The 18,358-nt window shown below is 32.5% G+C and overlaps 1 protein-coding gene across 2 annotated transcripts in view; it reads left to right on the top strand.

Annotated features, from left to right (window-relative positions):
• Positions 1–18,358, top strand: part of LOC144838819 (short transient receptor potential channel 4-like) — a 57,065-nt gene that overhangs the window by 23,292 nt on the left and 15,415 nt on the right. For both annotated transcript variants that reach the window (XM_078694315.1, XM_078694316.1), the window contains one exon: positions 17,121–17,325. In XM_078694315.1, the coding sequence (XP_078550441.1) occupies positions 17,121–17,325 (205 nt within the window). The remainder of the gene's footprint in view (positions 1–17,120; positions 17,326–18,358) is intronic.

Genomic DNA, 18,358 nt, shown 5'->3' with positions numbered 1-18,358 from the left:
CATCCTTAGTACATTCACCAAATTTGAGTCAGTTCCGACTTAAAATAACGCTATACGAGCACGTTAAAAATGACAAAATGCGCACATTTATTTTACAAAAGTTCTGAAAATGGTGAAAAATAGGTCTTTTTTAAAATGAAAATAATTCTTCAGAATGCAAGATGACCCCCGATTTTTTTAACTTATTCTGGAAGCCATTGAGTTGTAGATATGAATTCATGTACACATTTTACGTACAAAATGTTTTGACGTCATCAAATGGCCACTTGAATTTAAAAATTAGGATTTGTTATCTTTTTGTGTAGATTATCACATTCAACAGAGCGCATCTTGGTTATGTGTGCTCGAATTTCGCACAACTTTCAGTATGTGCTTGCTTAATTAATTATCTTTATCATGAGTTGACACTATCTTCATTTTAATGACGTCATCACGCGTAAAAACTTGAATAACGTAGGCCGTGTAATTTCACCTTCGCAGTAAATTTGAATATCTTACAGCTCTTCAGAATTGAAGGTTACCTTGATGATTATAATTTATTATGAAAGCTGATGAAATGTAGATATTTATTCATATAAAAATTAAGCCTATCGGATGTTGTGACGTTAACATATGGCCAGTTGAAGTGAAAAAGTAGTTTTTTTCATATTTTTCGTCAAAGTTATACACAATTCAAAGAGCGCGCACAGCGCTTCTACGTGCCAAATTGTTTTCCAAATCTTATATTTTTTTGCTCAATTAATTATCTTTCGAAATTGTCATCTTAAAGTTTAGTTTGATAACGTCATCATGCCAAAAAATTAGAACATGTGTCCCGCAATTTCACCTATGCTACACTGTATATAGATATACAGTATATACTGTACATATTGTATATGGCATATAGGCACAACTCAGCACTATAAGCATATAATAGGATGGCATACATCAACATTTTCCGATCGTATGTTAACGTACGTGCATGTTTAAAAAAAAATTAATTTCAGTAAAATGATAAAAATGATCACCTATAATTCGTCAAAGTGACGAATTAAATTCTAGTTATTATTTTTTTTTTTCTTTTTATTGTTTCTGTACACTATTTTGTGTAACAATTATCTCAAAAAGTTTAATGTCAATGATTACAAAAATTTCAGAATATCTTTCAAATAATATAACTTAATCCTAATAAGCTTTCCAGCGTGATCACTCATCCGTGACGACATTTATACGCCATTTTGCGAAATCACATTATCAATCATATCTCCATAATTCATTATCACATATTAATGAAATTCACTACACGTAAACTTCAGATCAAGGGTAAAAATATTAGCAAATAAAAACGCACGCGCACGTAGGTTCATGCGCGTGATATCGCGCGTTAAAAATTTAAAACGCTCAAAATTAAGTTTTGATCAATTTAGAGCATGAATTAGGCCATTTGCGTGTTTCAAAAAATTACTGCGCAAAAATGCGTTTTTGCGCGCGCGATACTTAAAAAGCATAAAAAATATGAATTTTTTTTACAAATCTCATTCTACTCACCATCCTTAGTACATTCACCAAATTTGAGTCAGTTCCGACTTAAAATAACGCTATACGAGCACGTTAAAAATGACAAAATGCGCACATTAATTTTACAAAAGTTCTGAAAATGGTGAAAAATAGGTCTTTTTTAAAATGAAAATAATTCTTCAGAATGCAAGATGACCCCCGATTTTTTTAACTTATTCTGGAAGCCATTGAGTTGTAGATATGAATTCATGTACACATTTTACGTACAAAATGTTTTGACGTCATCAAATGGCCACTTGAATTTAAAAATTAGGATTTGTTATCTTTTTGTGTCGATTATCACATTCAACAGAGCGCATCTTGGTTGTGTGTGCTCGAATTTCGCACAACTTTCAGTATGTGCTTGCTTAATTAATTATCTTTATCACGAGTTGACACTATCTTCATTTTAATGACGTCATCACGCGTAAAAACTTGAATAACGTAGGCCGTGTAATTTCACCTTCGCAGTAAATTTGAATATCTTACAGCTCTTCAGAATTAAAGGTTACCTTGATGATTACAATTTATTATGAAAGCTGATAAAATTTAGATATTAATTCATATAAAAATTAAAGGGGGGTTCCGGGTTTAAAATGAATAGTAAAAAATGTAAAATATATTTGTTTGTCTCTTGAACGGTAAAAGTTTCAATTTATATAAGCGCCCAGTGAAGCAGAACGAAGGCTGTGAAATGAGGCCAGATTACAAGTGCAGCTACGGCAAAATCACACTGTGGTTACAGAATATAGGAAATTCGTGAAATGGTCAATCTTCCGACGACTCGTTATCATTAACCATATCAATTACTTTTGTAAAATTATACTTATCTGATGTAATTTTAGTCGGTCTTCCCATTTATAAAGTCAATTTTTTATGAAAATCCATCAAAACAGTGAAAAATTAGATATGTTTGCACTTTACGTTTGCCGATTTTCGCACTGACTTAGGGAAAGCCTTCAAAATCAATGAAGCGTAACGTATACATTCCTGCTGAGCGAGGAGAGCGAGACGACGATACACGTGCTCTCTCTGCCCATGCCTGGCATCGTCACGTGATAAGCAGATACAATATACAATACCAAACTGGTCGGGTCGAGTATACCCCGTCTATAATCACAACATGAACGATGTACAGTATTTGATTGAAGGTCGACTCGACCTACCGGAATGGTATAGATAATATAGCTCGAATGAGAGAGTTGGAATATTTTTAAACATATGAATATGATAAGTATTGCTAATTTTAAAAAGTGTAGCCTATAGTAAAAGGCCTGGTGGTATCAATTCGCATAGGGTCTACTACACTAGCTAGCTCAATTTTTAACTGGGCCGGATCGGCTAGGTCTCCTTCCTACTACCTGATCTACTTGCTTGATGCAGTATCCGCTTTTTTGGAGAGTAAACTAGGCCTATTGTAGGCCTACTTATTAGACGATCGGGACACCATATACGTGCGGACGGCGATCGGACCTTGTTTTGCCTCAATATTTACAGCCGATTTTGTAGAACGTTTTAGGTTTAGATTGTTTAGGAGTTTGGTTGATAGGATGGGTTTGGAATCCACTGAGTTTTGTTATTAATGGGCCAATCGTTTAGTAGTAGGCTAGCTAGGCCCATGATGGCCCCAATGTTTTAGCGTAGCCATCGTGGCATGGAATCCCTAGTCAGAAATGGCTCTCACCCATGAATAAAATGATTTAGGCTAGGCCTAGCCTAGTATGTGAAGCCGATATACGATCTGTACTATTCGAGGTATAAAAATAGTATAATTTATGACTCCGTAATCTGTACTAAATTTTGTATTTCATTAAATGTCAAATAAATATATGCTACTACTGTTATTATTACACTTTAGGCCTAGCTTAGAAAATCTACAAAAAAATGTATTTCACAATGATCGGGTGGTCGTCGTTTGACAGGGGAGAGAGATGCAAGTTGACAAACACAACGTACAAGCTTGACGTCGCGAGTTTGGAATCCACTGATGACGTGATTTTGTTAATATCTCATGAATATTAATGAGCTTCCCTAAGCTGCTGAAAAACAGACTTTCCATGAATTTACCCTAAAATGTATATGAAATTTAATTTTTTTAATTTCTTGTTATTACTTCTTCATTCTGACATGTCTATATTGTTATAATATTTTTTATTTATTAAATAAACGATATTTAAAAGCAATTTCAAACCCAGAATCCCCCTTTAAGCCTATCGGATGTTGTGACGTTAACATATGGCCAGTTGAAGTGAAAAAGTAGTTTTTTCATATTTTTCGTCAAAGTTATACACAATTCAAAGAGCGCGCACAGCGCTTCTACGTGCCAATTTTTTTTCCAAATCTTATATTTTTTTGCTCAATTAATTATCTTTCGAAATTGTCATCTTAAAGTTTAGTTTGATAACGTCATCATGCCAAAAAATTAGAACATGTGTGTCCCGTAATTTCACCTATGCTACACTGTATATAGATATACAGTATATACTGTACATATTGTATATGGCATATAGGCACAACTCAGCACTATAAGCATATAATAGGATGGCATACATCAACATTTTCCGATCGTATGTTAACGTACGTGCATGTTTAAAAAAAAATTAATTTCAGTAAAATGATAAAAATGATCACCTATAATTCGTCAAAGTGACGAATTAAATTCTAGTTCTTAGATTTAGAACTGTTTTAAAAGATTAGCTTTAAGTCCATCTATATTTATCTCTACCCATTTATATACACATAACTACTAGGCCTATATGGTCATGATAACTGCTCTGTAAATGAGGGATTGTGGGTAGGAATCTAGCCAGATGAGGTTGATCGTGATCGAACATTACACTTGTCATTTAATGTTATTAATGATGGCACAATGTATTAGTAGTTTTTAATACGATATGTAATATGAATACAAGCTAGACGTAAATACTTCATATATGATGATGATGAGAACATGTTCAAGATGTATTGGCCCCCAAAAACATGAAAAATGAGGATTAATAAAATCAGACTTTAAATAGGCCATTTTGCAGTTTTAATAAAGTTATTCACTTCTGTAAAAAAATTAATATTTCACTTATAAAAAGACAAAAGAAATGTTTTTAACCAAAAATCATTGTCTGACAAGACAATTCAAGTATTTTTTTGATTTAAATTTCATTTTTTCAAGTAAATCATTTTGTTTCGATCTAGTTTTAGTGAGTGAGTGAATAACTCTTATGTGAAATTAAAATTGCATATTCAAAACAAATTCTTTTTTTACGGGGACAATATATCTTTATCTAAAGTGTACGTTAGGCCTATATATGAAGATGAGACATAGAAACAATACAGGGTATGATTTTATATGATGATCATTTTCATGTCTATTATTATTAGTCATCTTCCTTTTAAAGGCGATAAAGTTATTATATACAAAGGTTACCCATCAAAAAATTTGTTTTAATTTGAATTGAAGCAAAATTAATATGCTGGTACAATTTTAAGCAGGATTGTTTATAATGTCTATGCATGATGACCAAATAAATATTAGAATAACGGCACGTGAATTAATACATCTGTAAGATATAGATATAAGCGTGAGCGTCATTGTCTTTCGTGAAAAATTCTATGAAATAACTTATGAATAGATAGATCAGGTCATTGACCACAAAATGAACTGATTTTACACGAAATATATTAATTGCAATAATAATAATTATGCAAGCTTTAATAATGACATGTCGCATTGTCATCGTAATACGTCATCGGTCCACGCTGATTTCTCGTAAATGTTCCGCAGATCTGTTTTGACAGTTCGTGAGACCAACTTCGTGGAAAGCAACACAAAGTTGTCCCTCCTCCTCCTCCTCCTCCAGCAGACTATACAGTATAATTTTTCAAATATCGATATGTACGACACACAATTATTTTTTGGTGGGCGGGTGGTGTAGGCTATCCCGTCGAACTTGAAGAGAAATCTTGGTTCCTGAACCAAGAAAACAAATCTACTGCTAAATAAAATATCGTCATTCTTATAATCATTGCGTAACCTTTTATTCTTTAATTACTTGACCATGGCAATATCCCATATGTTTACTTAGAGTTCGGTACCAATTATATTAATAATCACACCTACCCCAATATTCATTAGTGAAATGTGTTTGAAACCATCCGCCGAAAATTCTAATTACCGTCGGTCTGTCGAACAGTGCTCGTAATCATACCCGTCATAATGATTAACGTTACTTAAGATGTGTTGTTTTAATTTAGTCGTTTATATAATGCCTCCTTTGAGATAGTGCTGTAATCTATTATGTTTACTCGCTGTTTACCATTTATAAAGATATCCAGCACACTACCAAAGAGTTGAAATGGTAGTTTTTAATTATTCAGACCTTAGTTTTCATTAAAATGTCAATACATTCAATAACATAGGTTTATGTGATGTGTTAATACGTCGTATATTATTTGCATATTGCTAATAGGTGTTTGCCCATGCGCAAATATCCATTACAATTCGCGCGTGCGGATGTGGATATCGTTCAGTTTTGCGCATGCACACTATTTGTTAAGTCGAGGAATTATGAATAATATTGAGAGTCAATCCACGTGGGAAGCCAACAATGACAAGGGATTTCATAATATGCATGAACTAATTAAAGTATAAGTAACAGATATAACAAAACGGAGCCTAGGAATAGAAATAATTAATTCCTTCTAATCTTTTACGTAGAAACCGGCCGTTAGTTCGAACTGACCACTGGCACAGCAGCACCATCCAATTAATTTAACTAATCAGCGAGGCCTAATAAGTATGAACATAATTAGAATTATGTTATCATTATGACCGAAATTAAATGTATAATTCATGTATGAATCAACTTGCAGCAACATAACAAAAACAACATAAAGATGTTGGAATAATTTTGCGAGGAAAGCACTGAAATTGATAACATTATCCACGCGCCAAACCTGTTTTTCTTGGTGTCGCAGACGACTATAAGGAGAAATCGAAAATCCTTAAAAAATGGAAAAAAATACTTGAGTATATTTAATTATAGACTGTCAGTCTGGTAGTCCGACACAGTGTCTGTATGTGGAATTTGAAGATACTTTGGATTTTATAATAATACTTACGGAGAATAATTATTACTGTCAAATCGTCAGTAATTCGAGACAAATTATCGACGTGTAAGCACGCGTCAATGTCTGTTGCTCATCTGGTAATGTTTTAGAAAACATTGTAACATTTCAATCTAAATTCAATCTTTAATTCAATCTGCCATTCAATCTTTAATTCAATCTTTCATTCATTCTTTCTTTCAATCTTTCATTCATTCAATCTTTCATTCATTCTTTATTTCAATCTTTCATTCAATATTTAATTCAATCTTTCTTTCAATCTTTCTTTCAATATTTCTTTCAATCTTTCATTCAATATTTCATTCAATCTTTCATTCAATATTTCATTCATTCTTTCATTCATTCATTCTTTATTTCAATCTTTCATTCAATATTTAATTCAATCTTTCTTTCAATCTTTCTTTCAATATTTCTTTCAATCTTTCATTCAATATTTCATTCAATCTTTCATTCAATATTTCATTCATTCTTTCATTCATTCATTTTTTCATTCATTTATTCAATCTTACATTCATTCAATCTTTCATTCAATCTTTCATTCGACTTCAAACTGTGTTCTTTCACTACAATCTTTCCAAGTACATCATTTTAAAAATAGTACCATTTAGCTCTTGGTAATCCAAAAACACAATTAAATAGGCTTACGGCCAATAAAGATATAGACTAATCGATTTTGAGAAAAAAAACTCTTTATTGTCACGAGAACGCTTCAATTTGTCGATTAATATTAAATCAAGACAAATATATCTTGCTTTCAGTATTAAATTAATAGTTTTTATCAAGCTTTCTTTTGCGAAGGCCCATTTATTTAATTCCACTGCAGTACAGTATAGTAGTTGTTTCGACAATCTGATCAATCAATCCTTTTTACTAGAATTACTGTATTATTCCTAAACATTGCTTTAGAATGTGTTTCTGCTATCCAACTAACAATACAGGACAATGAACTCGTAACAGTCTTTTTATGTTATGTTTGGCTGCGACAAATACAAACAGTATTGTACTATTTAACAGTTACCTGTCTGTTAAATGGGCGTGGAACTGATCGTGTCGCAGCCACAGATAAACCCTTTAAACTCCGGAGCTCAGCATCTTGGTGTTAGATTGTCTTGATCCAACCCAGAGCTTCTTTTTCGAAGTCCTGTATATTAGTAACTGTATTGTATAATGTAACACGCGAATAGTAATTACAGATACAACTTGGGAAGCCGTCATCTCCTGCATGTTTTAGTGTTACATAAATACTCGTGAAGTGATATTACAATTTACAACTTGACATTTAGTTTTACCTAGTGGAAAACTCAATCACTGTACCATTTAATAACTGTGTAATAATATATATGGGTATTTAAAAAAAACCTGTAGCCCCTTATTCGACTTTGCCCACCGCAGTTTGTAATGAAAGTTAAACGATGATTTATAATCGTGTTATCAAATATTATGTAAGTACATTTGATGGTTTTCTATTCGATGGGAGATTAATGAGGCAATGTTGTTGTAGTTAATTGAAAATGAGTTCACGTTCAAATTGGCAAATTATCAAGTTTGTATTCCTTGTGGGTATGACGTCATACTAAAATATAAAGTTGATTGTCCTAAATGACAATAGACCTGTATCATCAAAATTATTAATTATTATTGTTAATATTATAATAATTTCCATTCTATCTTTAAAATAACTATTTTCAACATTATAATTACTATTAACGTTGACATCATAATCAAAATCAATATCATTGACATCATTATCAAAATCAGTAACATTGACATCATTATCAAAATCAATATCATTGACGTCATTCAACGTCATTATTCAACCTTCTTACTAGGCCCTTTTAAGTCAAAAACCAAATGTTAAAACAACTTCTTATTTTGTTATAATAACGAATATGAATACGACAGTCATAATAATAATAATAGTTTCACGTTATGATACAAAGGTATATGATCTATGGAAGCAGGCCGGGTTGTGATATTTCTTTTCGTACATAAGTTGGGGACCCCTCATGAAACGTCACAGAATAAACATAATCGGTGGATTTAGTATAATATACTTGACAACTTGCATCCTTCTTACTACACCTAGCCAACTAATATTTTTCGATCGGTATGCAATAAAGATGATGATATAGTGTGTGTAGAATATTTATTGATATAATCCGCCACTAATTAAACGAGCATTATCTCCTAAAATCGATGTAAGCCACCAGCAAAAATTGTCAATTTTACTTGTACTTTATACTGCGTTCTTTCTAATGTCGTATCCTGTCTGTCTGTATGTCCGTTTGTCGTACAACTTGTCAACCAGGCCGTTATATTTCTTCTTCCAAATCCGAGAAAATACGACGACGAATATTTATCACTTATTTTACTGTTGTTCTTTGACGCAATTGTTATCGTACGAAGATTTGCCGAATATATTTTTTTTAGTTGAATCATACTAGAAATATTAGTATTAAAGTTAAACTAATTATCAATATTTAATGTTGTTTAAAGTGTGTCAATTACATTATACAAAACCGCATTAATATTGCGTGGGATGTTGTCTGTGCTTGTCAGCCTTTTGAACAAATAATGTTATTAAACTTTAATTTAATTGTTATTGTTAACCTTTGATCATCCAAACGTCTTTTGTTAAGTAACAACCTTTACGATTAGTAATATCATGAAGCGACTTTGTAACCCGTCAAAATATATACCATACTCCCGGTCGGTTGGTCGGATGGTCGGTCGGTTAGTCGGTCGGTAAACACTAACTCAAATTTGAGCACGCGACTGCAGCCATGTATATGGCATTGTTTGTTTTTAACATGGTACTGGAACAGTATGATAATTTCCACATCATTGCGTAACCGTTCATTTGTGAACCACTGTGGCGGATTTTGGGCGTGTGGTAGTACAGTAAAATGAAGTGCTAATCTGAGCTTAACATCTTATCATTTGCTGGCCCCTTCGATCTACCAATGAATTGTACATTGTCAATCAAATACATTAAGTCAAAGGCATTAAAGTTAACTTATTAATGACAATTAACCGATTGGACGTATTTATTAATAATAAACGATGATAAAACGAAAGGTGGACATTGCTGTTAGTCATGTTAGTCTGTTTGTATGCTCGGTCTTCTATTTACCACCGAATGTAGGCATTGCCTTGAATTTTTTAACATACAGTATGTATATCCTGTACACATTGTTAATAATTTATTGTGTCTGTCGGCCTTCCATAGAAACACCTATTACTTGATGATCACTGGTAATCGCGAGTGAGTGGTGTTAACAATATTAAATCCTGTACGCATGGTCGTGAAAGGATTATGTTATTCGGCCTTCCATAGAAACAATTATTAGCCATAATACACATGGAATCATCAGTGGTGTGAATGAGATGTCGGCGCATGATCAGGAATTATATCTGGTCACCATCGTGCTACTTTAAGTTAGTTTAACAACCTGTCGCTTCGCACTCTGTCTTGCTCTCACTGTTGAAAGGAGTAATTGGGATTTACGGTTCAGTCGGAGTTTTAATATTACGCGTAAATACGCATAACACGCGTAAATACGCATAACGCCATTAAACCGGTTTTTAGCCAACTTCTGTTTGATAGCTTCTAACATATTCCGTGGTAAGTCAAACGTTTTATAATTAATGAGAGGATTATATTATTGATTTATACATATAGGTTGCTTTTATTCAGTCATTATATATTTATGTACAGTTTAACGATATTAAATCGCCATCGCTAATCTATATCCAAGTATAGCTTATAACACATTAATTATAATTTGTAATAAATAATTATGAACCATATTTGTAAGTGGGACAAATTGATTAGGTTGATGATACTGTAGTTATGGTTGAGAACACCTTACCTTTGATCTGCATTGTTGATTATCCCATGGGACCACTTCCGACTTTATACAAACATACACAATATTGTAATATTGTAAATGTATGTATTTTTACAACGACAGTGCAACAGTGGTAAGTGATAAGTGGAGTTGTTGTTTTTGGTGGTTAAAATTATCAGCTACTGATGATACCAGGATGTTGGGTTCACATCCTTGAACATAGTATAACTCCACTCCCACAGATTTATTTAAGACTTTGTTTATGTAGAGCATCTTGTGTATATGTTTTTAAGGATTGCTCCCTTTAACAAGGATAGTGAATGAATTCACTTAGGCCTATGGTTATCCTTAGCAGCAGTTTTCCGAAATGTTAAAATAACATATTATATATAAATAAAGTAAAACAATGTTTTACCACTAAATATTGTATGTAAATGTAATGGTCATATTTAATTCCATGTTCAATTTTGTAGGCCTATATTAGAGAATGCATATGGATGATGAAAACATTTTAAAAGGATGGCTTAGGGAGAAATATAATTTCGTTAATAACTACCGACGTACGCTAATCTGGCCATTGACACGGTCATTATACGCATCAAAAATAGCATTATTACTGAAACCTCTATAATCACTCGGATTTTGTATACTAATCATAAGGCTATGTATTGCTCCCTTTATTTATCAAACTAATACGAACTTTGAAATATCAATCTGAAATACTTAGCAACCACTAAATTATTTTAGACTAATTTAATTCATAGCCGTCTGATATGAAGCGACATCTCAGAATAAACTAAGTAATTCAATTTAACAGTTAATCGCTTTGCCATGTTTGTCAAACCGAAGTATCTGTGACATATCTCTAGCGTAGAAGTGATAATTGGAGTTTAATTGAGTTGTCACTTGAAACTAAAAACTGTGATTTCAAATGAAATGTGCACATAAAAAACACGCCTTATAAGTAAGTTTCTTATTATTAGGCCTATATACTTTTAATTAGCATACTGTCTCGATGACGCATCGAAAGCATTTTTACTGACGCCAAATAAGCTTACATTATTTTTATATACAAATTTAATAACACTAAAAACAAAATAAGATAGGTTATAGAACATTTATTAAATGTACATACAGTAGTATTGCAGTACTGAGGAAGGGTTAGCGTTACTCGAAACTCTGCAATTTCTTTTAGGCTTGATATTGTTTTTATTTAGCTTTTTTCTTATTTTTTTTAGTAATCTCCATTGAGATCCAACCAATGATACCCATTTTTCAGTAATTTGCCTTTTTATTTATATATTCATTTTATTACAATTATTAATACAATAGAATATATATACATAATTTGAATTGAAATTAAAATAATTTGATTTGAAATTGAAATGAGTTAATTTTAAAAGAATTTCTTTTTGTATTTGATTTGAAATTAAAATAATTTGATTTGAAATTAAAATAATTTGATTTGAAATTAAAATAATTTGAGGATTTCTTGCGGTTTCAGTCTCAAAAACCACGTAGAGAGGTCATTATACAGTATTTTGTTTAAAAATGTCAGTGAGTTGGAATTTAGAAATAACTGAGCACAAGTTAATTTTAAAAACATATGCTGTTTATCGTTTTGCACATCCTCTTAGAAATGATTTAAATGTTTAGTTTTCCCACTTTACGTCAAACAATATTTAGAATATTTATGTTACACATGCTTTTAGTGAATTTTATATTTGTTTTAATATTTTGTTACTTGGTATTTTGTTTTAATGTTTGTGCAATGTTTTTTTTTTCATTTTTGTCGAATCCTGACAATATCATAAAAAAAAAGTGATTACGAATAATGAAGATTGCCTTCGGCAGAAATAAACATTACCTTGAGAAATGATATATTTATTTATTTAAAAACATATGTATACAGGATAACATAATTCATAAATAGGGTGGTACAACAAGTCGGCAATATGGTCCTACATTACGTAACATTTGTTTCCTATTGAGTAGACCTAGAATAGTATTAAATACTAAAATATCTTTTTGTGTGTGTTGACAAGTTTATATTCGTCTCAGTTTGAAATTTACTAAAACTTGACCATGGCCGGCCCGACCGATAGTAGGTAATTATTGTTCTTTGCAAATCTGGTATTACAAAAGAAACTCACACAATGTTACACAATGTACCTTTAGACTAGTCCAGATTTGAGAAAAATGAAATGCTGTAGGCATTTCGTGTTAAAAGCAAAAATGTGTTTTAGGGTAATTTCGGGGTGCTGAATTCAAATCTGCTGTTTACCCGGCTCAATTTTTAGATCTTCACCCTTAAAATGTGAAAAACAAAATGGCCGCCATTTCAGACTTATTTTGGCTTATAACTTGACTTCTAAGTGACGTAGCAAGTTAAAAATGGTGTCTAAACCTATGTTTGTGATAGTGAAGATTCCAAATATACTGTTATTAAAGTTGTAAATATTCTATTTCAGCCGCCATGTTTGAAATCCAAGATGGCCGCCATTTAAAACGTATTTTGGCTTATAACTTGACTTATAAGTAACATAGAAAGTTAAAAACGATGTCTATGTTTGTGAGACTGAGGATTCCAAATATATTGTTATTAAAGTTGTAAACAGCCGCCATGTTGAAATCCAATATGACGCCTATTTTAAACACACACACACACATATATATATATATATATATATACAGATGAAGGGCTAGTGTTGCCCGAAAGCTCTGCTAACTTTTCTGGCTGTTTTACTTTATCGTTTTGATTTAGTTTTTCGGTTTTCTCCATTGAGATCCAGCTACATGATACCCACAGCATTGTCATTTTTTCAGTAATTTGCCTTTGGATTTATATACTGTATATATACAGTATATAAACATCACAGGCACAGAATAAATTCTAATCCGCCCGGTGATATAATGAAATTTAATTAATTAGAAACAATAAAAATGACGAAACCTGTGAGAATGAGAGAAAGCCCTAACTGAGATTCGAACCCGGAACCTTCTGCTTGATATGCAGATGTTCTAACCATTAGACCACTGGGGCTTTCATTGTATTGTTCCAATTCGATTGGACAGACTCTCGGTGGGGTATGGCTGAATGTATCTGTACATAGCTGTGCCTACTGTATACTGGTGGATATATATATATATTGCTGCTACTAAATTTGTCGAGTAATTTTACGTATCTCCTCCGAAACCGCTGAATGGTACGTGCTCACATTTGGCACACTTATGTTTCTTTTTATCATTGTTGAATGTTTTGATATTAGCCTAATTGTTAAAACGACCTTCACAACCAAAATATTTCTTTGTAATAAAATTTATTTTAAATGGAACGCTACAAAAATAATCCCCTGCTTCATCAGAGCATGAATACCTAATAACCAGACAAGAACGTATCTTTATTACGTTTTACTATCAATCCATTTTCATATCACGCAATCCATTTTTCAACAATATATTTTTTGATTGAATAGTGAGGGATTAGTTACAGTTTGACTTTGAATAAACCATTGGTAATTTACTGAAAATCCAAAATGAACTTGTGTTATAATACAAACAACATTATTCAATCAAAGAAACGCTCTACTACACATGGGGTGTCATTTAACAATTTGCTTGCTCAAGTACTCAGTGTCTACCGCCCTGGAGTCTTTGCTGTAAAGGGGGGTTCGCCCGAACCATAAAAACCCACCCCCCTGGCTACGGGCCTGCTAGGCCTGTTGTGAAATATAGTTCTCTGTGCCCTGGGGACCTGTGAATACCTAGACCACGCCCTTAGTTATGTAGCATGCACATAGCCGGCCTAGCCCATCAAACAATTATTACTCAATAAACATTAAGCTATATGCTTTGTAATTAGTGGTAATATGTAGGCCTACACACATATATAAGTTTTATTGGTAGTATAATAATTATATATCAAATCAATAGTTTTCATACAATAATATCGTGGATTTATATAGTGCCTAATGTTGTGAAACCTCTAAGCGCTGAACATTATTACCCCAGTCATTTTTGTGGATCAAACGCGTATGGAAACATCCAAAATTGAAATGACACATGAAATAAATAATGTCATATTGCAGTTTTTGGTATCAGCATCAGGGAGATGTTTACATCTCCCTGGTATCATCTTCATCTGCATCAAAGTTGCTATTGAATTGAATATTACCTGTTTGGTGACCAAGTCAACAACTTTTTTGGCTTGTATTATAATGCTGTTTCTATTCTATGAGCATAACAAGGACATTCAATATTGTGCCAACATTACAAGGATGAAGAACCATCAGTTAAAGATACTGCATATCAACGGCATGTAAAAGGATTTGGGAGTACAGTAAAGTAATTTTCAAACTTGCCACCACTACCAGTGACCGGTAAACAAGCTTTGCTCTTATGGTCATCCACACCAGCATTTGTTATAAATCTTTATTATGAATTTGAAATGGTGAATTAATTAATAATTGGTACTTAATTACAGTATTTAAATTTCTACAACAAGCATTATTTAACTTCCTTGGCAAAAAAATGTCAGGAAATGGAATCGAAACTTTGAATGCAGGTGGAGCATTACATCTGTTAGGGGCCTACTATTACTTTGCCATCATTAAAAAATGATTGTGTTTTAAGACAGAAGAAGCAATATAGTGGAAAAATCTGTAGTTAAAGAAAACATTGGGGAGCAAATTGCAACATCTTCAATGGCATTTTGAATGTGAAACGATCTGTACTTGCAAAGAAACAAAGGGATGAATTATGAATGAGAGATAATATACAAGACTTCAAAATGGTAAATGGCGGCCTTTTTAATTTATGCTAATGAACCCACTTCCCGATGTCCGATTTTGGTAAACTTTGGATATGATGTTAATTTGGACCATATCAACCAGACAAAACAAAAGAAATTCTGTTGCAATTAATTTTTCTAGGTGCAACCATACTTTTACTGGACTATGGTATAAAAACCATTTTTAACTTGCTATGTTAATTAAAAGTCAAATTATAAGCCAAAATACGTTTAAAATGATGGCGGCCATCTTGGATTTCAACATGGTGGATGAAATAGAATATTTACAACTTTAATAACAATATATTTGGAATCCTCAATATCACAAACATAGATATAGAAACAATTTTAAATTGCTATGTTAACTAAAAGTCAAGTTATAAGCCAAAATACGTTTAAAATGATGGCAGCCATCTTGGATTTCAACATGGCGCCCAAAAAAGAATATTTACAACTTTAATAACAATATATTTGGAATCTTCACTATCACAAACATAGGTATAGACACCATTTTTAACTTGCTACGTCACTTAAAAGTCAAGTTATAAGCCAAAATACGTTTAAAATGGCAGCCATCTTGGATTTCAACATGGCGGCTGAAATAGAATATTTACAACTTTAATAACAATATATTTGGAATCCTCAGTATCACAAACATGGGTATAGACACCATTTTTAACTTGCTACGTCACTTAAAAGTCAAGTTATAAGCCAAAATATGTCTGAAATGGCGGCCATTTTGTTTTTCACATTTTAAGGGTGAAGATCTAAAAATTGAGCCGGGTAAACAGCAGATTTGAATTCAGCACCCCAAAATTACTCTAAAACACATATTTTTTCGCTTTTAACACGAAATGCCTACAGCATCTTATTAGAGTGGAAATATGACTATCTGGACTAGTCTACTTCTGGTCCAGGAAACAATGTCTTAAATAGTGTAAATAAAACAGAAAGAGAGAAAAAAGGAAAAACACTAAAAAGGAGAGTAAACAAGAAGCATGGAAAATGCTATACTATACAAGAAACTAGTTATTGAGTTGCTTCTGATTCTATATATGTATTGATATTGTTTCAGTTTATAAGTAATATAAATGTATAAATGATCTCTTACAGAGTTTTTTTTTAAAGATGTAAGGGGAAACTTAATATTTATATATTTAAAAAGATAATACACAAACATAAAAAAAAAAAATTGTTTATTTATCAAAATGATTATGTTTTGAAATGAAATAAAGGTGAGTGAACCTCACAAAAGAGAAAAAAAATGTCTTTAAGGTGCAAATGTTAAAAAAAGGCTTCAGAATGATGGCGTCACTTGATGACTATTAACTTAGAGCCTTCATGAAGAAATACTTACCTTGCCAGTACTGTTCAGTAAAAGGAATTTCATTTTATATTGTAAACCGATTATCTGTTAAATGTATGTTACCTTGAAAAACATGATTTGTATTGGTTTTAAAGTTGCTTAATATATCATTTTAATGGGCACGTTTTATACGATGGTTCGTACTGCAATTAATATAACAATGTAAATCTAGAGAAACAGTATATTACAAACATGCTGTTATCATTTTATAATAATCAATCGAATTATTTAAATAATTATAGATATTAATAGAAATATCATCACAGTTGCTTGTGTTTCCCATGGCATGAGTTATTATTTTAAGCATATTTAAATGGCATGTTACATTTAGTAGCCTCTTTTCATTTTAAATTCAAGCCAAGTGTTAGTAAATTTAGCTTCCCAAAACCCATGACATTGGATAAATGTGGTTTGCGCTAAGTCTGTGCCAATATTGATCTTGCGTTTTTCATTTCAGAAAAGTCCCCAGCCCCAGCCAGAGGAGGAGATGGCGCTGCCTTCAATGCCAGGAGGCGTTGAGCAACTGTTCATACAAGCCGTTGAAAGAGGCGACCGTAAAGCCATCACCTTTGCTCTTGCAAATGCCCCGGACCTGAATATAAATTGCACAGACTCTGAAGGAAAAACTGCCCTGGTGCTTGCTATACAAAATGGAAATTCAGGTAAGCATTTTGACGACATTGGTATTCCATAGTTGTGCGTTTCATAGTTTTTATTTTTTGCTTTGTTTCATGCTAATAGTTTGTTATGTTATTGATGGCAATCACTATGCATCTCTAAAGATTGGTTCAAACTTGGACGCAAGTGAGTTAACCAATCACAAGCAATAGTTCAAATGATTCATCGCGTCGTGATTGGTTGCGTTGCGTCCAAGTTGGAACCAAGCGTAAGGAAAAACATTTACCAAAAATTCGGCTCTAAAGTTAAACGTATGTCCTCCTACTCTTTGATGAAACTAAAATCATACTGGTCAGTAAACATGTTTGTTTATGAATTATGTTTATAAATTTATGATTGTCGGCGATTTCAAGAAAAGCGTTCTCTTACAGGGTGTGTTATAAAATAGAATTGTATTAACATAATTGCACATACGCAATGATAAAACAAAATAAGTCAGCGATTACTTTTACATTCAATATTTTCCCCATTCAACTCATATAAGCATTATTATTTTGTATAATGTTTTGTGGGTTAAGTAGGCCTGGCCTACTATTGCAGTATCTCTTAAACATCTACCGCCTGCTGACTGATCATCTCTTAACGTTGCAATATCATTAAACGTTTCCGTGACTAAAGGAAACGCAATAAATCAAAGTATTGTGAAATGTAATTGAACCAAATTTATTGTATAAAAACGTTTGATATAACCGTGAACTTATGCTTGAATGTTCTATAAATGACGTAACTTCATTCAAGTCTAATTTCTGCCAAAAAAGTCTTGAAAATCTGGTAAAAGCCAGCGTCAGCTTATACGCATGCATAGAGAGGGATTTGGAAGATGGAAAAACGAATGCGTATAAGCTGACGCTTTCGATTCACGCGAACATATTCGCCTAGTGGAAAATAGGCTTTAGTCTGATTGTGTTATTTTACCAGGATTTGGGGTACATGCATCTGCGATTATTGGTAAAATTAGTTGCGTCGCGTCACCGTATACATCTTTGCGTTTCATTCTGGTTGGAACCAAGATTACTC

This window comes from Antedon bifida, chromosome 3 (assembly GCF_963402885.1).
Source record: "Antedon bifida chromosome 3, ecAntBifi1.1, whole genome shotgun sequence".
Lineage (NCBI taxonomy): Eukaryota > Metazoa > Echinodermata > Crinoidea > Comatulida > Antedonidae > Antedon > Antedon bifida.
Note: the sequence above shows the minus strand (reverse complement) of the source record. Positions and strands in the feature narration are given on the sequence as shown.